The sequence below is a fragment of the Vanacampus margaritifer genome, chromosome 7, assembly GCF_051991255.1.
Source record: "Vanacampus margaritifer isolate UIUO_Vmar chromosome 7, RoL_Vmar_1.0, whole genome shotgun sequence".
NCBI lineage: Eukaryota > Metazoa > Chordata > Actinopteri > Syngnathiformes > Syngnathidae > Vanacampus > Vanacampus margaritifer.
Genome location: NC_135438.1, coordinates 23,174,792 through 23,198,012, shown reverse-complemented (window position 1 = coordinate 23,198,012; position 23,221 = coordinate 23,174,792). Strand labels below are relative to the sequence as shown.

The following is a 23,221-nucleotide window of genomic DNA, read 5'->3' as shown; positions in this document are numbered from 1 at the left end:
GGTAGAAATTGAGTGTTATTATTATATTGTGAATAACAACATAAGTCTGTAGGGACATGGTTGAAAGCAAATGTGAAAAGAATTCCGATAATATTTGATAAAACTAGCAGAGAGAGAGAGCACATCTGTGTGACTGACCTTTCTCGCTGACACTTTCCATGTCCACGTCCTCACAGCTGGTGTACTCAGGCGTGGAGCCGCCCTCCTCCTCTGAGCTGCTGATGGACATCTGCCGCTTGTTTACGCCGCGCTTGCTCTTGAACGATCGTGAAAGGGGCGGCCGCAAAGACTCAGACTGTTCCGAACTTTGGGAGTCCTTCCTCAACAAGTTGTCCCCACCTTTGTCTCTTGCCGTGTGCGTTAAACCAGGCTCATAGCAGCCCTTCTTATCTGGAGGCACTGGTCCCCCTGGTTCGCCCACGGTCCTTTCAACAGAGTACGCTCGATAGTTTTCTGACTGGGCTTTGCGGGTTCCTCTCCTGGTCATACGGTTTTCAGACATCTGCACTTCACACCCTCCCCCTTCACTAGGCCCTAGTCCGACCTCGTTGATTGCGAGATCACTGTGTCTACGTTCATGGCGGACCTTGGACACCTTGGCGTGCATGCGCATCTCCTGTTCCTCCTTTTGTGGCTTCACAGGGTATCGAGCAAGGTTGGGGTCACTGCGGTAACGGTTCTGGAACTCCTCCTCACGTCGCTGCCGCTCCCTCTGTTCATCATCGTCTGGTCGTCTCCGATTTCTTTCTAGGTGTCCCAAGTTGTCCTCCCCATCATTATAGTCCTGAGAATGGATTTTTTCCAGCCTGTGACCGTCTCTTGGCTGTCTCTCTCGTCTGTCCTCAAGGCCAACCCTCTCATCCAAGGATGACTGAGATGGCAACTTTCCAGCAGACCTCCGGCCACTACCACGTCCCAGGCCTCCCTTACCATTTTGTTCATGGTAGGAAACTGGCCTTTTTCTAGATGAAAAATAAATAATTAGATAATGTCTGTCTAGACATACAAACATCAACACATACAACTTCTGAGAAACACATGAGTTCGTTCAATGTTTCTCAATGTAGCACTACTAAGCAAATTTCCATTTAGCTTGCTATCTTGAGTTGCTAGGCATATACTGTATAAAGAAAGCATTGAAAAATAATGGTGAAGCATCATTAGTGGAGTAGAGTTAATGTTGATGAATTCCTATAAATTATACAGGTATTTCCAGAGGTGGGCACGTCAATGAATTTTGACTGTCCGTCATTCGCCAATTGTCAACAGTCCGTCAATATTTCAAGCCAAACCGCATTGTAATCATCAATCCGTCATTTGACAATTGATCAACAAAATGATTGTAAGTCAATGCTCTCATCATTCGAAGTGGCATCAGTCAACATTGACGGACAAAAACTCCCTTACGGTAATGCTTAGTTTGTCAGTTTTTTTAAGTTTCCCATTAATCAACACAAAATGGGCCTACATCATTGATGGCTTGACGGACCTTCCGTCAATATTGACAAAATGCCCACATCTGATGATGTCCACGTTAAATATTTTAACACTGAAACCTGTAATGTTATCCCGAAATAAATCCACCCATCCATCCATTCTCTGAACTGCTTATCCTCAATAGGGTTGCAGACATGGTGGAGCCTGTCCCACCAGTCTTTGGGCAAGAAACGGGACACATCCTGAACTGTTTGTCAACCAACCGCAGCAAATAAATACCTTCTAAATCAATTATTTCTATACAAAAAAAAAAAAGGTTAGTGAATATGAATCATTGAATCATTGTTCATGAGTCCCCACTATTGTAGATTTGTAGTCGACCATTTTTTCGAAAAACGGGTTTTTACAGTACATTTGTAGAGGGCAGTATGAATTCAGAGTTGAGCTCTCAGCATAGTACCTCGTTGTGCCACAAACATGCCAAGCAGCGTTGAACTTGATGCCTAAAGATACAATACAACAGCAAGAAGAATTGGGATGGAGATTGCGCCTATCAATCTCCATCTTTATTCTTCTCAATTGTGCAGCGTCTGCAGTGATGTGCACTCTGCATCGGTGTGTCGTGGTGAAGGAGCTGAGCCAATAGAGGAAGCTCTTGATTAATTGGTCGATCTAGCTTCCCACCCTCACCTCTGGTCACGAGCTGTGGGTCGTGACTGAAAGAACATGAATACAAGAGGCCGTGTTCACTCAATCAACAGTGCAAAGGCTCCTTTCTACTTGCGTCCGTCCGTCTATGAAGATTCCAAAACAAAGAAAACTTTTCACACAACAGTGCAAACGCCCCTTTCAATTTGTGCCTGTCTAGTCTAGTCCCGTCTAGTTCTAAAATAAGGAAAACTCCATCCAAGTTAGACCGCACTCTGTGCTCGATTTGTGCTAGGCACGAAAATACAGCCCTATGTCTCATGGCTGGCCTGTGAATGCCTTAGAATCCGCCTGGAAAAGATGGACGAAGCACCTAAGCAGAAGGAAATTTGGGCTTACCTGCTGAAGGTGCCACCCCTAAAACTCAACCCCGGATAAGTGGTAGACAATGGATGTATGGATAGGCATATGTAGATGTGCTGCATATATAAAACACATATTATTGCGTCTTACTTTTCTCGAGGTGGTACGCTTTGGGAGCGAGTACCAGGCATGGTGTCTGGAGCTTTTGAGGAAGTACCACCAGCAGGTCCTTGTGTTCTGTGTGGCAGCTCGGTAGTATTGCTGTTAGTTGTCGAGGACGGGACTTGAGACTTGGAGCGGAGTAGCTTCCTATCCCGTTGGGCCTCACCCACCCTGGCTGGGTCATTCAAGGTGCAGCCCAGGCTCCCAGGCCGCACACCTGACTCTGAAAACCATTCTCCTGATTTGGTGAGAATCTCTTGCTGCTTACGGCACAGATTGCATACCCACATTACCTGTAGGGGTTAAAAAGAAAAATGTGTTTGACAGGCTTGTTCTATAAATAACAATAAACATAATTATTTTCAAAAAATGTTCAGTTATAATATGTTTTTTTCTAAAACACTGCAATTTAAGGTTATTGAATGAGGAGGTGAGGACAAGCACGGGAAAGAAGACCTTTGTTTATCTGAGGACATTGAAATAAAGCAATGTCTTTGATGCATGGAATGTAACTAACACACACAAACATTTAATTATGATAATGTCAATATAAGTGATGCACAAATCTGTTGGTTTCATCTCAATGGACAGATAATTAAAATTGTATTATATATGCATTTTTACTGTGATTCAGCCCTGTTGCTGCACCACATACAACAGTGAAAATGATTAAATTTAGTTCCTCATCCTCTAAATCAGACCAAGAGACGACATCAAATACTCACATGGAAGCATTGTTACAGGATATCGCCTCATATCGACAGCACAAAAGCAGGATTTATCTCCCTCCGTATTTATAATCCAAACATTTATTCCTCAGAAAACAAATCCAGAGCACCAGAAAAACAGGGCGATAACGTGTAGTTCAAAACAGAGCACTGCTGTTAACTATAGCTGCAACCCCTTTGATGATGTTTCTCAATGGACAGGAGGTTGGACTTGTAGCAGTCATCTTAGTAGTTAGCATCAAGCTTGCCAGAGCACATTCATCCCAAATCCTAGGTGGCGCAAGTCCAGACTAATCTAAAATAAATCATCTGACAACAAGGCCCACGGTGAACATGCAGCCGCCCAGCCACACACCACAATCCCTCTCATGTCTTTCTCCACCTCTTTACGTCAGAAGAGAGGCTGCAGATTATCAGTGGCCAGTAATCCTTTCAGATCCTCACTATTTTCTAACTCATCATCTGATGACAATAAAAGCTTCCAGTTCTCACTTTCATGTACAGCCCCCATTTTCCCCATGATTCCTTTATGCACAATGACAAAGAATGGGAATTAAACTGATGGATGCCACAATATGTGTATAAGGTAAATATATTTTACTGTAAAGTAAAACAAGAAACATTATAATCTGAAAAAAGCAACAACTAATCTGTCACAAAAGATGTGTTAATTTGAGAGTTTACAGGAAATACCAGGTGGCATGTGTGATCCAGTATCAAAAATGTATTTTCCAGAGGAAACCAGAGGAGACTTTATATTTCTTGAAACTGTAGAATAGTGCTGGTAAAATGATGTCCAAGACTGATTAAAAAAAACTGACATTGCAAAAACAGTTATGCTCATTTTTAATATACAATGTGAATTAATATGATTGATCAACTATATTCAGTCAAGGCAAGTATATTCAATGCATCTTTGACAGTGACAGTCAGACCTGAGCAGTTTTACAACCCAATAACGGTATTTGTTTCCATGTTTGTTTTTAAGTGTGTGAATGAGAACCCTGAGAGAGACACATTAACATGGGGAGAGATTTGTCTCAAAATTATTCATACAAATATATTTGTGATTTTCATGTTGTTGTTTTTTTTACATCCACAAATATATGCACAAATTCCACGTTTTTCAGATGCTCAAACATATTGGCGATTTTCATGTGTTTTTCAGAAACACAAATAAAACGCGTAACAGAAAATAATAGAGAAGAACTGCGCGACTTAATGTGACTAGTACTATACAGTATATGTTGGTTGGGTCACATAAGCATGTACAAAAACAGAACAATACCAGTAGACTAGTCACTTATATTGTTACAATTGACACACCATGATGAGTATTTTGAGTTTCAGAGGTTTGACTCTCTTTGCTATTTCTTTTGTCTATTAATGAATAGAATACCATGCATACCTGAAGTAGTGAGGAAAGACGGAAAGCCCTGATGTGGATGTTATTAATATTTAGGATTTGTATATTAAAAACAAAAATAACAACATTAATCAAAGCCCACCCTGCTGAGTTTCATCAATAATATTAGACTAATATTAAGGTTTAGATGAGCACCCACTTCCCTGACAGCGTCTTCTTGCGGTGCTTTAACTTATTAAATGGACTTTCGCACCATTCTAGTTGAGATTGTTTAGCACACATACTGTGTAAATTGTTGCCCACTCGGCATCCATTGTAGGCTGGTAATCCTGGAAGGGGGATTTCCAAATTTGGAGCCCCTTCTCAAGGTTTCTTATTATTCCCCTGATGTGTTTATTTTTTTAGTTTTTCCCCCACTTGCTCTCTTGTGGTTAGGTCAGGGAATGTCGCTAATATTTGTCAACTGTGGGCGAGTGAAGCCCTTTGAGATTATATTATGAATAAGGGCTATATAAGTGATTTTGACCTGACTACCGGTAATTGGTAATGAATAACCAGTGAGGGCGTTCATCACAAAAGGACACAACAAATCCGTTTTGGTGGTGATTTGAGTGAGCACATTAAAATGTGTTATGGCAGGTTGACTTTGAAATGAAAATACATTTACCTTTTCCCTTGGACTCCCACAAGACGAGCATGCCCGGACTGGGACAACAAAATTGGCCCTGGTATTTTTGGCTTACAAGCGGTAGCGGTCGCAACGTGCACGCTGTCTCGTCACGAGCACTTAGCTTAGCGGCCAATTAGCATCACAAAGTCACGTCAACTAGAAGGCGAGTTCCCAGTCATGGCAAAATAACCACCACAGATTAATTATCTTGCTCAAACAACAGGCGCTTGCTCATCAATACATTTATTTATCATTATGCCACATGAATGCCCATGTACAGTAGTCATCTGGCAAAGATGTGTGTGGCACACATTTAGAACCATTCAGGATGTGATATCAGACCTGAAGGCAAATTGGCCAATCTGATGACTGGGTCCAGAGGCCGCCTATTCTAGTGTCACCTTCATTTCATCTTGCGGCCTGACTGCATGTTGTGAAGCCTGATGTGCTGTGAGAATACACAAATATTTGTACGCTACATTCACGTGTGCCTAAGTGGAACATATCTGAAATTTTGCCTGGAGAAGTGTGGCGTGGGCAACTGTGACGAGCTTAACCTGAGATGTGTGTGCGTGTGTGGGTAATGTCAAACTGTTGCTTAAAAGCTTGTATCTCACTGGATGGAGACAAACAGAGACAAAGCAGTGTGCATCTACGTTTTTGTGACTATTGTGAATGTCTATTCAAGTGACTAATGTTAAAGTGTCAATGGCTAAAAATAATTGCATAACGAGTCACAATTTGACTATTTTGCTGCTGCAGGTAACGACATGCTTTTGACAACATATGTTCAAACTGCTGGATATTTCCCTTTCTGTTACTCTGCTTTAACATTTCATTATTGCTATTCTACCTTCTCTTTTCTTTTCAGACCTTTTTGTTTTTATTCTGAACATTACAGTAATGTTCATATGTACTGTACTTCCGAGATTAGAAAATAAACCCATCATTCACTTTGATATGGTCTCCTCTCTCCATTGTATCTTCCATTGGTTTCGTATTGTTTCATCTCAGCTAGAACCCTGACGTATTTGAAAAATCAAGTCACAACAACACACTTGCCACTCATATTTTTTTTTCATTGCCAGCCCCCAATTCCTGCTCCATCAATCAGTTACAAAATACTCAAGACATGTTGTTGGTAAGCTTCGAAAAACTAATATATTTAGGGCTTATTTCTGTAAACATCAGCTTTTCCTTAAACGGGGAGAATTGATGGTAAATCTCACAGTTTGAAAGGGCCATGGGAAAGAGACTGGTTCATGTTCTTTCTATGAATATATACCTTGAACTTGTAGACAGCCACAGCTCTAGATGCAAAGTAATTCAAGGTAGGCTAAATTCAGAGAGGTGGGAAGAAGCAATAAGCCTCCACTTTATCTGTGATGAACTCTACTAGCATCTCGGATACACTGAGATGAAAATCTGAAACGCAAAACTCGAGTTGTGGCTGTAAGAATCAATTCACAAACCCGTTAGTAATTATGTGAGGTAAACAGTCAAAGCAATGCTCAAAGCCTTACCATGTGTTAATAAATGAAATGAGAGATACTAGTTTTCAGTCCTATCTCATAATTTATAAATATTCAAAAAAACAAACATTGGAAGTCATTGTTGACGGGAATCAGTGATCTGCTGTACTGAACTTTACCGTACTGTGTTCTTCAAGAGTAGCAGTAATGAGTTGAATGAAGGTGCATGCATGAAACAGAGGAAGAAAGGTACTGCAAAGAATATGGCATTGAAAGGTACATGGAGAAGAATGATGACAAAGTACTAGGTCATCCATTTGGATAGGGAAGGGCAAGGTACCGATACCATGTATCCTTATTTGAAGGTATTACTAGTCGCAACAGAGATATCACAATATCATATTACTAACACGCAGTTTACTAATCGAACTGTGCGCGATTACAAGGTGGTCATGTGATGTGCATGCCGGGAGTAGAGCATCTGGTGCCATCAACTTCTCACGCTACAACATTATGAGCTTGAACATGAGAGCAAGGGAGAGAGAGATTGAGAGAGAGAAAGAGAATTGCCAGCATTCGATTTTAAGCCCCTAGTGGAAATAGAAACTTATTTCACTGCTCAGTAAAAATCACATTGTGGAGTAGTCAGGCTAGTAAACAAATACAGTAACTCAACCGAGCATTCCTGAAGCACGCCCTCATTTCACTCCATAACAGACGAAAAGCAAACAGTAAATAACTGCTGTAGTTAGATATTGCAGCAGGTAATTTTTAGATAATAGTGCACTGTGCACAATTTCATAAATGTTTCTAGTGCATTTTACTTCAGTCATGACACAGATGAATGTAATGTTTAAGTGACATGAAAGTGTTTCATCTTAAAATGCGTCCAGAATAGTGTCTGTCTTTGTTCCCCGCCGGTGGATTTATTACAAACACATAGTTAGGAACCTATAACAAGCATTAGTTTCTTTCTGTAGTGTCCGAATGGTAGGGACGTTACAGCCGTTTCCGTACCGGGAAGTACAATTGGCGAGCTTCCTCAAACATAAGACGGCTATTTGGATGAGCCGTACGATTAAAGGTAAATTATGCAAAATTTAAAAAAAAAAATGCTCCGTTTTATTGGGTGATTGTATCGACAGTATCACTAACACGAGGAGGGCATATTCTATGAAAAGTATTTTTTGAAGATATTTGCCGATTTTGAAGTGGTGGCAGTGGATTACGTAACCCCTCCCACCCCTCACAAATACATTGTTGTATCATGACGCTTTTCGAGACTAAAACACTTTTTATTTTGAAAGTGCCACTTCAGTTACCATCTGTAGACATTACAAAAGTACTGTGTTGTCTTACAAATGTAATTTCTGTTGATTATTTGTCTTTTGAATATGAAATGAATAGCATTCGTTTTGTATGCCAAATAGTTGTCAAACAATTAATTTTTTAAAATCAGATTTATTACATCTTAGAATTTTTGATTAATCGCAATTAATCACTTAATTATAAAGGTTTTATATCACTATTTTTTGCTTGCCATATTTGAAGAGCACCTGTTATATGTTATTATTTTGACATTGAATGTTGTGAGGACGTCTTCAGCATGTTTTGACCCACTGCGCACTCTCATCTTCTTTTCTTTCTAATCAATTAATTACTTGCATAATTTAAAATGGGGGAAAAAAAGACCCCCATATTTTGAATAGAACAAATATTCTGAATGTCATCCGAACATTTCAAACATGTAAAACATTTAATAAATGCTTTACTTTAATTGATGCAGTTATGTATATTGCTCAAACACAAACAGTGCTACCTTTAACGTAGCCCTCACCTGTCAGGCTAAAGGATAATCTGCGGTTAAAATTAATAGTGCGATTAATCTGCGTTAATACATGATTCATGCGATCATTTTTTGTGATTAATCAATGAGTTAACGCTTTAACTTTGACCGAACTAATGCAAAGTGAACATGTGTATATCGATATTTGATGGCTCTCAACACACATTTTACTTGGAAATTATAACCGTAATTTCTGTTCCTTTTTGTCCTGAACAAAAAATTAATCTAGCGGCCTTCTATGCTAAGCGAGTAGGACAACCTCAGACAAGGTGGAAAAGCTCCAAACTGTACGGGCCAGACTGTTGCAAAATATACCAAATGCAATGCACATCTGTGCCTTAACAAACACAATTGCTTTTCTGAATTTCACGTGATGAGAAAGTTGTTATTCATGAAAAAGCTTTGTTTTACCAATTAAAGAAGGGTCAGACCTGAAATGGGAAGAGGTGCCTTTTTTGCCATTGTTTCAGATGAGATACTAGTTGGAGCTTATTTGCATCAAACATAAATTTATAATTATTTTATGTGCTAAACAGAAAATAACACTCTCAGCTTAATTTACCATCTACCGGTATTTGAAGTACCCTCCCCCCCCATTTTTATTTTTATTTAGATTTTTGATTTTTGAAATAAATTCTGTCATTGAAATTTTTAAATAACTTACATTTTAGCTACTATAATTTCCCTTTTTTTTTATTTGTTAATGTTTTCTGAAAAAACTGACTTAGAAAAATACATATGTTAATTATGGCATTACTAATATAATTATTTTTGCTCAGTACAGTGTGTACAGATCTAGGATGTTTTATATTTATGTCATGCACCCACTCGCTGGAATTGCTACAAATTAATAGAAAGTGGCATGACGTCTGTATGTACTATAATGAAATAAGGTTTCTTTGACTTGAGAAATAGGTAGGTGTCTGTTGTGGTAGAAAATAGAATGTTTGATTTTGATCAAATATAGGGTACCAGGTAATAGAGCTATTTGTTATGAAATGTGTTGCTGATGCTTCCAAAAATGTTTGAGTGCATGCGTGGGTTTACAGTATATGTGTTCACAGCGTGTGTGTTTTAGGAACCAGCGTCTGACGGCTCTCCACTGGGAGGCAGTGCTTCTCTAAAAAGAAGACAGGCTGTCAGCATTTTTTCATTTTCTGGAAGCCATCTGGAGCTACCATACACATGAATTAACACTCACCATTAACAAGCTACAGTATAGCACCAGTAACAGCAGACCAGCTTGGCAGAGAAATATGTCAATCACACGTTCGCTTCAATGTTCAGATATTAATTTAACATGGAAAAAAATCAACATACCACTTATGAAATAACTTTGTAGAATTGTTTAAACGAACGTTCCATACCACCTTTTTTCAGACCGATACTAGTACGAGTACGCAACTCCTGAGTACTCACCGATACCATACCGATAACCACTAGTTCTTATGGTACATACAATTTAAATTAAATTAATGATTGTTATTTAAAGAAATATTTTTTAGTAAATAAAGAGCAGTCCAGTCACTCTACAATAAAGAATTAGTCTGCAATAAAACACAGAAAAAATCTCTCTGCTTTTAGGATTCATTTGTAATAATTTAACAAAAGTGCAAAATAAAACTAACAACTCCCTGAGATTTAGGGTTTGTTCAAATAAGCTGTGGTGGAAAATAATACACATTCAACTGTTAAGCATGACACAATGAAGTTGGAAAATAAGACCGGCTATTTGGCTGAAAAATGTATTGCGTTACAAGTAATTATACAAGTAATTTATATGAGCCAATATTGATAAATGGTTTTTTTATTAATTGAATAGAATAGAATAGAACTTTTGTACACAATAAAAAATATTTCAGTATTTCAGTATTTTGCATCATAACACACATAAATTATCAACAATAACATATACACAACAAAAAATAAAATAAATCCATTTAAAAGTGGTCATGTGTAAGTGCATTTAAGGAGGTTTTATGCATTTAACTGCTTGTGGATAGAAACTATGCAGTAGTCTATTGGTACATGCACCCAGTGTCCTGTATCTCCTTCCAGAAGGGAGGGAGGGAAACAGTTTGTGGCCAGTACTGTGTATGGGGTCTTGAGATGGAGCTGGCTTTACTGTGTAGCCTGCCAGCATAGATCTCAACCAGCGGGTGCAATGTAATCCCTATCACCTTTTCTGCCGTTCTCACCACCCTCTGGTGAGTCTTCCTGTCCGCTGCTGTGCAGCTCACATACCTCACCGTGCAGCAAAATGACAGAAGACTCTCCACAGTGGCCTTATAGAACCTGACCAGCAGGTTTTCAGGGAGCTGGGAATGCCTCAGTTTCCTGAGGAAGTAGAGCCTTTGATAGGCTTTTCCCACCTGATGGCTGATATGCACTGACCAGGTGAGATCAGCTGTTATATGTACTCCCAGGTATCTGAAACAGTCCACCCTTTCCATTTTCTTTCCATTGAAGTCATGATTAGAGTGCTCAGTCCGTTTTGATTTCCGAAAGTCTGTTATAATTTCTTTAGTTTTTGAAATGTTCAAGTCCAAATTATTGTTGTAACACCATTGTGTCAAGTGGTGGATCTCTTCTCTGTAGGCTGTCTCGTTGCTGTTGTGGATCAGTTCTACCACAGCTGTGTCGTCAGCAAATTTAACGAGTCAGTCATAGGTGAAGAGGGAATAGAGGAAAGGGCTGAGAACACACCCCTGTGGTGTTCCGGTGCTGAGAGTCAGGGTAGATGAGGTGTATATTCCCATCCTGACCCTTTGTGGCCTTTCCTTTAAAAAGTCCAGTACCCATGTGTACAGAGAGCTGCCGAGCTGCCTGCTGAATAAAAATACCTTCATATTGTAAAATATAGGTAAATACAAGTTGGGCTGTCATTATTGAATCATTTTAGAATCGATTACCCAAACGACTCTTACATACATACATATACAAAAAAGTAGGCAGTAGGTGAGGATAACAATCTGTATACTATACACAAGTAAGAAAAAAACATTATGTTGCCTGTATTTCATTCAACATGAAAAACAGACCTTATTAAAGTCTATGTTTCTCAGTCGAAAGCAGGTCAATGTGTAAAGTAAGTATAGGCATTAGTGTTGTTCCGATACCGGTACTGCTATCAGGAGAGGCCCCGATACTGCATTAAAAGAGTGGTATTGGCATCGGCAAGTACTGACAAGTAACATGCCAATACTATTATTTCTGACACTAATATAGGACTTTGGATGCAGCATCTTGTGCTTTGCTCGTGTACGACATTCACTGATGCGTGACGCGTTCACTGCATGCCGAGCCAAAATATCGTATTGGCCCTTAAAAGCACTGAACCAATGGCAGGACAGCTTTTTCATGTTGAGAAAAAACTACAACTAGGTATTGGTACGGTGTCGGTATCGGTCGATACTGCAAAATTGGAATTGCTATTGGGGGCCAAAAAACAGTATCGGAACCACACTAATAGGAATGAGATAATATTAATTTGAAAATCGGCATGCCACCCAAATTGAGTTAGCAATTGACGAGGTCGTTTACCTGCTGTTTGAGTAGACGCATCTGTGACTAAAGCCAAACTGTGGCAGGCTTTTTTATTTTCTGGACCTAGATTTCCCATCTCTGCTTACAGTATATGTCATATAGCAATCGGTCAGGGTGGCAACACGTCTCACAATCACCAATTACTATGGTGTCCCACAGGTCAAAACCCTTTTGATTCCAGGTTCTGGCTTTCCTGGGTGGAGTTTGCATATTCTTCCCGTGCCTGAGTGGGTTTTCGCTGGGTACTCCTTTCCTTCCACATTCCAAAAAAAACATGCATGTTATTTGCAGAAACTAAATTATCTCCAGATGTGAGTGTGTCTATGTGTGCCCTGCGATTGGCTGGCAACCAATTCAGGGTGTACCCTGCCTACTGCCCGAAGACAGCTGGTATGGGCTCCAGCACCCCAGCGACTGTTGTGAGGAATAAGTGGTTCTGAAAATGGATGGAATGTGTTTTGCACAAAAAATAATACTGCATATATTGCTACCAACAGTAAATATGTGCTTGCCATTTGAAACAACCTTTCAGTTATACAGATGGTGCAAAAGTGCCTCATTTGGGCTGCAGCTATCGAAGATCTTTACAATCGATTACTCCATTGATTATCCCATTGATTAAATGAGTAACTGAATAAAAAATAATGTTGCATTAATAGCAAAATGTATTTGTGTGGTGCAGGTATTAGTGTTGTCCCCTTGGGGTTACTCTCCTCATGTATCTGTGACTTTTAAGTGTGTGTGGCTTTAAAACAAGGGTGTCAAAAATATGGCCAGCGGGCCATAACTGGCCAGTCAGGGTGTCCAAGCTGGCCCGTGAGAAAAGAACACAAACTGCAATTTTTCTTAAAAAAAAAAAAAAAAACATTGTTGCTAATTTTGTCAACTGGAGAGCACACTGACATGAAATGCTTAGTACCTGGCGATTCGATTCATATCACAATTCTTAGGTCACGCTTCAATACCGATTAATCCAGATACACATTTATAAGTTGATTATTGTGATTTTTTTTTACAAAAATTTAGAAAATACTAATCAGTAAATTTGTACATGTACACTGTAAAATTTGTATGAAAATGTATTTATTTATCGTAAACTTCAGCCTTATAACTGTGATTCACTGTATTTAGCAAACAGGTTGCAATCTGTTTCATGTCTGAACAGCATAGAAATAAAATATTAAGGCTTATTGTTCCATTAATATAACATTTTGCTGAATATGTCCATCCAAAATTGATGTTTAAACATCGATTCAGCCGCATATCATATGTATCGATATGAGACTTATCTAATTATCTATTTATAGAATTATTTATAAAGTATATTTATAATTTATAATAATATTTTCAATATTCAGAAATTTGGCTGTTACTCAGAATTTGATTCAAAAATAGTCCGCTCATTAATGTTACAAAATTTTATACTAATCTGCACTACGGTAATAATAAACGGGAAGAGTTTCAGACTCTAATTGTAATTATTTGCACAACACCCCCCCCCCCCCTTTCCCCAAAAAACAAAACAACAACAACCCAAAAAAAAGGAAATATTTTGGTCTCAACAATAGCATATTACTGGCCCCTGAATTAAAATGAGTTTGACACCCCTGCTTTAAAAGGTGCGGCCTAACCCAGTGACATGGGAGTCAGCAAATGAGAGTTTAGAGTTGGCTGTCGTAAGGTCAGGTTAGCGGTTGGCCGTTATTAGGCTAATAGCCAGTCTGTGTTAGGTGAGTGATTGCCTATGTGTCTATTTTGTTATATTTTATTCAATAATGTGTTTGAAAGAACTATGTCTATCCTTGACCACCTGTGGAGGTATTACAACACATTCTAACTAGTGATAGGTTATAACAAAATAGCTAACCACACAAAATAGGTTGTGTTGGTGAGATGTGATGTTGTGGTACATGAGTTAGTTCCGTTTTGCACTTTATCTTACATTTTAAGAGTGAAACAATTTCAGACTTTGGACATTTTCTCTCTTTTACTGACTTTTTCCTTCTAGCTCCCCACCGTAGCATCAACTTATTTTTCCAGAGTGATGCCGGTAACATGTTACTAGGTCACACATTACTCAGATATGGCCACTTGTTATGGTACATAGTAATTAATCTAACATGCTACTATTTCCAAACTAGTGATAGTAATCAAAGTATTAATCAGATTTCAATTACAAAAAGGACCATGTGTTACTATTTGAGATATAGATGACGAGGAGGCAAAAGTTTAATTGAAGAGTGCCATCCTTCAGACAAGGCAATTGAACAGAGTCACCTCCAGGTTCAAAAGGTTGTAAGATGAGGCACCACATATTATTCAGTCACAATTTGCAAGCACATGCAACAAAACTAATAGTCACCGGCTAATTAAAAATAAAGGGGGTAAAACACACCCTATTTTTAGCTGAAAGGCATATAACAAACAACTGCACTTAATGGAACATTACTATTACATTGCTAAATATTTACAGCCTGAACTGTGTGCCATTGAGGGACGCTGTCAACTTTGCCATCCCATCTAGGGACGTGACGTCAGTCATGTTTCGGCCCATAAACACGAGTACTCATACTAACAACGAAGGAAGGAGAGAGATTCACGTTTTCAAGGTATAAATATAGGCACTCTTATGAGTTTGTGTCAGCTAAAGATGAAAATAATAAGGCTGGCTGTACACTTTTTAGTGTTGACAAAGTGGTATTTAGCTTCAAAAACACTATGTCAAATGTGAAGAAATATTTGGGCCCTTTTTTTCTGTCCAACACAAGTCTAGCGCAAATCGTATTCTAACTGTGCACATGGGTGGAGTTTTTTCTCGTTTGGTATTTTTGTAGATGCGCCTTTGGGAGGGAATGCATAACATTGCCATCCAAAGGAAGCGGCTCCCTTATTCCCTTTAAATTTAGTGCAGAGAGAGGTGCACGGTCTACATGGCAGAAGGACTCGATAGAGTCCATCTGGGAGATCGGCGCAAAGTACAATTATATGGTACTATGTACCATAACAAATTATAAGATAAAATTCTAAAATATATATAAAATTATAAGGAACTGCAATAAGGTCTCCACTTGAAGATAATACAAAGTTGGCTACTGTGGAGTGAGCACTTGAAGACTGTCTTCTATCTCCAATCGAACGTGTGTGTTTGCTAATCAAAATTAATTCTAATGCTAGTTAAAAAATTGTACAAATACTCGGAATTTCATTGTCACAACAGGAAATATTCTCTGATTTTTTCTATAGTCCTCCCTGAAAGCAGACTGACTTATAATAAACATTTTTGCCAATTGTATGATATTTTATGAACCAAACCAGTAACTGAGTGATACCCTAATTAATTTATATTTGTGCATTTTCTGCTCTGTGAATGTAAAATAATGTTCTCTTTTGGAATAAAGGGAAATTAAACTTTTAAATTAAATTTAACTTTGTTAAATTTTTCAATGCGATTTATTGATTAAATGACAGGATAATCAACCGATTAAGTGATTTTTAAAATAATCACTCATTGCAGGCCTAAGATTTTATAAAACAAAAAATATATTTATGTCAGTTGAAGTCTGGAAAGACTAGGATGGAATTACTCAACCATTACAAAAAGTTTACTTGCAGCAAGCAGTGGCTGACAAGTGGAGAAAAAAAAGGCTTTGCTAATGTGAACAGTATGCTCTTATAGTATGGGGAGAGATTTGTCTCAAACCAACACATATTCTCAAGGGTGATTTGTTCTAAAACAGCAACGTGCAGTATCTGGGTTATAATATAAACGGTCCAGTTCAAATCAGAACTAGTTTCAAAAACAAGCAGGGAAAACATGCACAGGCATGAGTGTACATAATGCTTTTATATCAAAGTTTAGTTTTACATGCCAGCTAAATGCCCAACTGAGTATTTTAAAAGATGTATACATATATTTAATCAAAATTCCCCCAAAACCCCCACACTGGCACCGTCATGCCTGTGGCCATTGGAAGGGTCAGGATTTGTCACAAGGGTCATTAGCCCTGTAGATATCCTGTCATTACTCATGCTCACTTTGCCAGTTGACTTTGAGGGTCTGCATTCATTCTCAGAATGATCTATCAGACAATTGGACTGGATTCTTATCCTCACATCTGCGAATGAATACAGAGCCAAATGTGGAGGGGGAAGGGGAGAACTCATGCAGCAAATCCATCACCCAGGAAGCCTTACCCTGTCCTTTACTATGATACACTTTGCAGGAGGAAGAGACAGACAATAAACGTAGTATTAGTCATGGGTTAAACTTTCGGATCGTGAGTGCAAGAGACTTCACTCCTGACAATTCCACAGTGACAAAACTATATGCAGTGACATTATAGAGTAAAGCAACTGTACACATAGCCCCCCCCCCCCCCCCCACACACACACACACAAACACTCCTCTTGGCTTTGCTACTGTTTTTCAATAAGGATCCACCTTTGAAGAGTAAAAATCAAAATTGTATCCAGTGCTCTTGGTCTAGATTTAATGCGGCCAGTGGTTTCACTTTGGAGTGGCAAAAACATCACAGTCACATCACACAGAGAACACAAAAAAAGATGCTAACCACTTTGTCCTCCTTTGTGGCATGCAGTCCGGGTTGCAGTGAGAATTGGGAGAAGTGAGTAGGGAAGTGGAGCAAGAGAAAAAGGGTGGAATCCAATAAACATGAAAAGAAAGGAAATAATTTGTGATGATGTAGTGGACAGAAATGGGGAGAAAAAGAAAAAGGGAGAGAGAAAAGGTGTTGCAAACATTTGTTAATTACATTCTGCAGAATACAGATGCCTTGACATTTAGTGAAAGAAAGATGCAAGTGGATGTTATGTATGCATATGAACATTGACAGGAATGGCTGCAGTTACGTATGCTTGTCATGACCTTGGGCTGGGCAAATAATCAATCAAATCAATAGATCTGAGTTTATTTGTCATGATAAATTGTTTTTACCTATTTTATTTGATGTCTTCCGTAGTTCTAACAACTTCTACAAAAAACATGGCTGCGAACTGAGTGGCGCTAGTTCACAAAAGCATTGCAAATCTTGTTAATTGCCAACTCTAGCAACACTTTTTCAATAAAACGATTGCCAAAGACAAGGTTTGCGTTCATGTCGCCAAAGCTGGTATGATTATGATGCTTCCCCAAACTTTTGACCCGAGGTATAAGCTTCCAACCTACTACTATTTCAATATAAATTGGTCTGCACCAAAAGAAATACCGACTTCGGTACCCATCTATATGTAGGCAGCCTACCAGGAATTAAACAGTGAGGCTTTTTCTGTTGGTTTAGAAGAGAAGTATACAAGGCAGTCTGCAGTTGTGCTTAAAGGGGAAGTCAACCTACAATTTTTGTTGTTATTGCCAATAATACGTTCTATGCAGCCCCGCTAGTCTAAATATGGTATTTTGGTCAATATTGCGGTAGTGGAGTGCGGTATCAATATCAGAAGGCGGCCATTTTGCCACTTGCTGTCGAGTAAAAATGACATCACAGTTGTTGAGCAACTGTGATGTCATCTTCAGTTGACAACAAGTGGCAAAATGGCCGCCCCCCTAAGATGGATAAAAACAAGATAAATTTTGCTCCATAAATCACATTACACAAATGCAATATTAATCAGAATGTCATATTTAGACTAATTTAGACTAAGGTCTCTTGAAGATTTGATAGATGACTGAGGGGGGCTGACCCTTCGTCAGCAACATTGCCTTCTAGGGGACCACGCCACATATAGGATTTTTGCATACACAAACAGAAGGTGGGATGAATTGATCATTAGGCCAGTTCAACAGGGGAAGATATACATTTTTGTCAAAAGCTCAAGTTTAGTTGAGTGACCTTTAAGAACATTCAAACAGGGGGATTGTTAGATTAGGTCTCTTGATGTTTACTGTAGATGTTTAGGTGACTTGAGCTAGGCCGTTGTGTCGCTGTGACCTGCAGTCCTAGCTTGGGGTCTTCCTATCTATAAACACTCTGCCGCACTTATCCAGTTGAAACTATTTCAGACCATCAGGTCATACATTTGCACATGGGCTAGGCTGAACCGTCCCCCGTGTGGGTGGGCGGCCAAGACAGTATAAGAGTAGAGACAATTTTGAATAGATCAGACCTTCTTCCGCATTCAGCAGAAAAGGTTCCACAGCTGTGTACTCGATCTTTCTGGCATCCAGTAAATAGCTCAACTGAGAATATGCAGTCTCCTGGCTGTTATTATTAGTATAGCAAGCATTCAAGATAAAAGAACCAGTGAAAGTTCCCATCTGAACTTTACAGAGGTCACATAAAACATTTTTGTCAAGAAATGTTTAAGGTTGACTTCCCCTTTAAATGTTTACATAACGTAGGGCAGGGATCACCAACTCCGGTCCACAAGAGCCCTTATCCTGCATGTTTTAGATGATTCCCTCCTCAGACTCAACTGGTTCAAATGACCAGTTCATAATCAGCAGGCTCTGCAGAAGCCTGAATTCATTTGAATCAGATGTGTGATGAGGAACTTTTGGAAACAACTGTGTATCTATCATTGAGGGGCAGCGTGACTCAGCGGTAGAGTGCTCATCTTGCAACCCTGACGTTGTGGGTTTGATCCTACGCCATTGTGTTGAAGTATCCTTGAGCAAGAAACTGAACCTCCATTTGCTCCTGATGCTGCGTCATCAGTAGGTGAATGAGTAGACAAAATGTCATTATGCAAGAAGTGTACTGTATTTCTGTGGGCCACCACCCTTGCCTTTGTCAAAGGGCAGTCAGAAAATCTCTGGCAGAATTAAACTTTATATGTTCTAAATCAGAGGTCCCTAACCCTGATCCTCAGGGACCGGTATCCAGCCTGTTTTCCATGCCTCCCACAGCCAACACAGGTGATTCATATCATCAGCTAATCAGCAATCTCTGGAGAAGGCTGATAACGATCTCCACCTGTGTGATCCACCTGAGGATCAGGGTTGAGGACCACTGTTCTAAATGATGGGTGTTTATGGCAGCCGTGGCTCAGGGTATAGAGACGGTTGTTCAAGTAACCGGAATGTTGGCTATTCGATCCCCGCTCTCCCCAAATCATGTGTCGTTGTGCAAGGCACTTCACACACATTGCTTCCAGTGCTACTCACACTGGTGTATGAATGGTGCAAATGTTTGGTGGTGGTCGGAGTACACTGGCAGCCACGCTTTCGTCTTCCCACGGCAGCTGTGGCTACTAAAGTAGTTTACCACCACCAGAGTGTGAATGTGTGAGTGCATGATTAATGTATCCATTCCATTGTAAAGCGTCTTTGAGTGTCGAGAAAAGCGCTATATAAATCCAATGCATTATTATTATTATTGTTTATTAATCAAAATGTATGTGTATTTTGTATAGCTACATTACACAATTGCAGTACTTGTGTCAGTTGCTCCAAGTACCCACTGAAGGCTCATGTACCAAATGCACAGCCCGCAACTAGTAAAGACAATGGGCCTTGATTTACTACGTAAGATCTGCTAAATTACGTGTACACTCAACAAATTGTACGTTTGGTCATCTTGGTGCACGTGTTCTGCCAAGGTTGCACTAAGACTACAGAGTTCTATGAACTGCGGCCATTTCTTACAGCAACCATTTTAGTCTCATTTTATTATCCTTTTGTGTTTGTTAGACAAGGTATTTCATTTTCGTAAACAGGTTTCATTGCTTCCTTGCTTGCCAGGTAAATCCCTTAAAGATGGATCCAATAAGAGGACGTCACACCACATGCGTTCTTTGCTGTGACATTATCGTCTGAGACATGCAACTGTATATTGTTGTATGTGCCTCCACCAGCAAACTATTACAACTATCTGTTGCTTTCTTCTTTGTCGAGCTGGGCTGTCACGACGATTGTTCACCTGTACATAGCGGTGGAGCACTTGTGGTGCGTGGCCAACCTGAAAATAAAAGCCTAACCATTTTATTTTGAAGTTGGCCCTCGGCGTGATGTAGTGGTGGGTGTTGTGAACAATTATTGTGGCGGCCGGCTTGACCTTGACTTTTGTCTTTTGTGCTTGAAAACACGCAATTTTGAACAGCATCTTCCTCATCCGAAGGAGAATATTTCACTTGAGACCTATTTGACCGTGTTGCTGCCCAAAAAATGTGGCATAATCTGTTCAGGATCAAAGCAAGAAGCATTTGCTAGGCATTACACCGGGAATTATTATTTTTTTTTTAAGCTGATTAAAACTAAAATTGGCATGCTGGTTCCAAAACTGCAGTCCGTTTTTTTCTAGCACGTCAAGTTTTTTTTCCCCTCCACAGCTAACCCTACAGATAACAAAAATTCCACTGATTAGCTGTAGTAAGACTGTAGTAAAAAGAGCCGATTACGATTGGACTCTTCTACAGCTACGTGGCAACTTGTTTATGCAGTCACAAAAGAGACGTGTGAGAGGCATGTGCGGCTCCCAATACGTCAGTACTATCAATATCTGCAAATAGAAAGCCATCAGAGGAGGAATTAAGAGGATTAGTGCTGGCTTTTCTCTTAACCTTGTAACCATGGGCATACCGTTCAAGTTCTATTTCGTTTTATGCTGTTGTTGTTGTTGTTAAAGCTTGTAATTATTCCGTCGTATGTTTTACGATATTTACATACATACATATTTATTTCATATTTTTAAAGAAAACTACAGCTCAAAAATACCTGACGTGATAGAGAGAAACTGAGATCAGTTTTGGATTTTGCACTCAAAAATGAGTTAAAAACAGTTGTTGGACCTAAATCAACAAAAATTGTGTTCCCCAGTGTTACTAATAGCCTACTAATTGTACCCTACCCAGGTTATCCAGCCACGTGTTCGGTAAGTATGGCAGCACATAGTACATAAAAAAAACAACTCTTTTTCAAATCAGTCGTATGAAAACTAAACATATACAAATTCATTACAACAGAAAAAGTAACTTTCAATGCTGTAAAGATAAAGAAAAAAAATCACTATTAAAAAAGCGCAGTATTCCTAAAAGCTTTTTTGCAAGGAAATGCAGAGTTGAAAGGAGTTTTGTCATAGGCAATATAGCATGACTCATTCTTGTGTGTGACTGGTTTTAATTTAGTCCTTGATTATTTAGAGCAGGGATCACCAACTCCGGTCCTCGAGGGCCCCTATCCTGCACGTTTTAGATGTTTCCCTCCTCCAATACACCGAATTCAAATAATCTCAGTTCTGGATTGTTATCAGGCTTCTGCAGACCTTGATCAGCTGATCATTTCAGTCAGGTGTGTTGGAGGAGGGAAACATCCAAAGCATGCAGGATAGTGGCCCTCGAGGAGTGGAATTGGTACCCTTGTTTTAGAAGCTCTAAAACTGTACTTTCCCCCGACATTTCAAATATCAGTTCTTCTCTTCCACTGCCTTATTTTTCCTGCATCTCCTCATCAGCACAATAGCCGCAGTCATCTTTACGCACAGCAGTGCCCATTTGCACCTGCCGTTCAGACGTGGGTTTTCAAGACGTAAAAGCAGCCATGCAATTCATACCAGGTTTGATCAATCATGTTGCATGTGCTAATTTATTGTACTATATACTTTATTGTACCCAGAATGTGCAAAATAAACTATGCATCAATTTTACTCATTGGGCAGTTGCAATCCTGGATTGAATCTCAGGATTCCACATTTCTTTGTGTGAGCAATCAAGTTGCACTTTCAAACCTTTAGTATATTAGGAATCATACAAATTAGCCATTCAAATTCATTGTTAAAACTGTTTTCTTGTTTTATTCATTGGCTGCATTTCAAACATTCTTGTCTCATCAATTCACTGGTATGTAATAGAATGCCTGTTATTAAAGCACTATCAAAAACTTCACTAACAAAGACTACTATATTTATCTCCTAATCTGACCACTCAGTGTGAGTCAAGGCTAGCTGGGTTCGTTGGATCCTGAGCAGATTGGGCACCAGCAGGCATAGGGTAACAGTCTCATGGCCAACTACACCCAGGAGGAGCCCTCTCTCTTGGTTTGAAGGAAAGCCCAGAGATTGAATGGAAGAAGTGGGTCTTAAAATAGCACATGTATGATGGAAGGATTGATGCACCGCTGATTCATCAGAACGGTAAAAATGTTATCTTGAATCTTGAATGTTGTGTTTTAATGCATACATGACGAACATTATAAAAGGCTATGGAAACAATAATAAAAGTGTTGTTTATTTCTTCTGAGCCATTTCATGAGCCCGTTTTGATCATAAAAAAACTATAAGAATACTGAAGTTCAGACCACTGTAATTATTTTCCCTCCTAGATGTGTGGAAGAGAAACAAATTGAGTGTGATGAGGTGTGGTTGAATTTGTTCTGTCAATAGTTATATATTCAGGACGCTGTTCATCTCTCCAATAGAAGATGATTTGATATGTATCTCAATACATGGAGCAAGATATGATCCAAGAATGGTACATTTTCAACTGGAACAAACTGATTTTGTTCGATTCAGCTGGATTATCATTTAATTTGATATGGTACGGCAGTAGCTGTTATCATGTTTATTAATATGTAACAACATATAAAAACACTTCAAAGTCCAAACTATTGACATTAGTTAAATTAAAAGAAACAACAAATCATCAGCAACATCAAACCAATGTATTCCAATTTATACCTGATTTGCATCTCTCACAAAAGACAATTTGACATATATCAATAAATGGGGTGCGGTAAGATTCAGGGACGGTGTCATGTTTAGTTTCTGTTTTCCTTGTGTGTCTTCCTTGTTTTGTTAATTGTAATCCTGTAGTCTCTGTCTGTGTGGGTTCTTTTTTTTTTCCCCCCACGTCATGCTGCTTGTTTTTCCTTGTCATTGTCCCAGGTCATGCTGCTCGTTTTTTCCTTGTTGTTCCCTCCCATGTTTTGTTTTATGTTTTGTTTTATGATTTGTTTTATCTTGTAATTTGGAAGATCGCTTTTTTTTCATAGAAATTAAATTCCTTTTTTTTGATTGAACCTCTGCCTCCTCGCCT

The 23,221-nt window shown here is 39.1% G+C and overlaps 1 protein-coding gene across 29 annotated transcripts in view; it reads right to left on the bottom strand.

The window, feature by feature from the left end:
* Positions 1-23,221, bottom strand: part of rims1b (regulating synaptic membrane exocytosis 1b) — an 89,631-nt gene that overhangs the window by 41,244 nt on the left and 25,166 nt on the right. For 20 of the 29 annotated variants that reach the window (XM_077571586.1, XM_077571573.1, XM_077571562.1 and 17 more), the window contains exons 3-5: positions 16,433-16,453; positions 2,599-2,903; positions 139-962 (exon numbers count right to left, since the gene is read on the bottom strand). In XM_077571586.1, the coding sequence (XP_077427712.1) occupies positions 139-962; positions 2,599-2,903; positions 16,433-16,453 (1,150 nt within the window). Of the gene's footprint in view, positions 1-138; positions 963-2,598; positions 2,904-3,335; positions 3,713-16,432; positions 16,454-23,221 lie in introns of those variants that run through there. The other 9 variants (XM_077571563.1, XM_077571596.1, XM_077571567.1 and 6 more) reach the window with 2 other exon arrangements.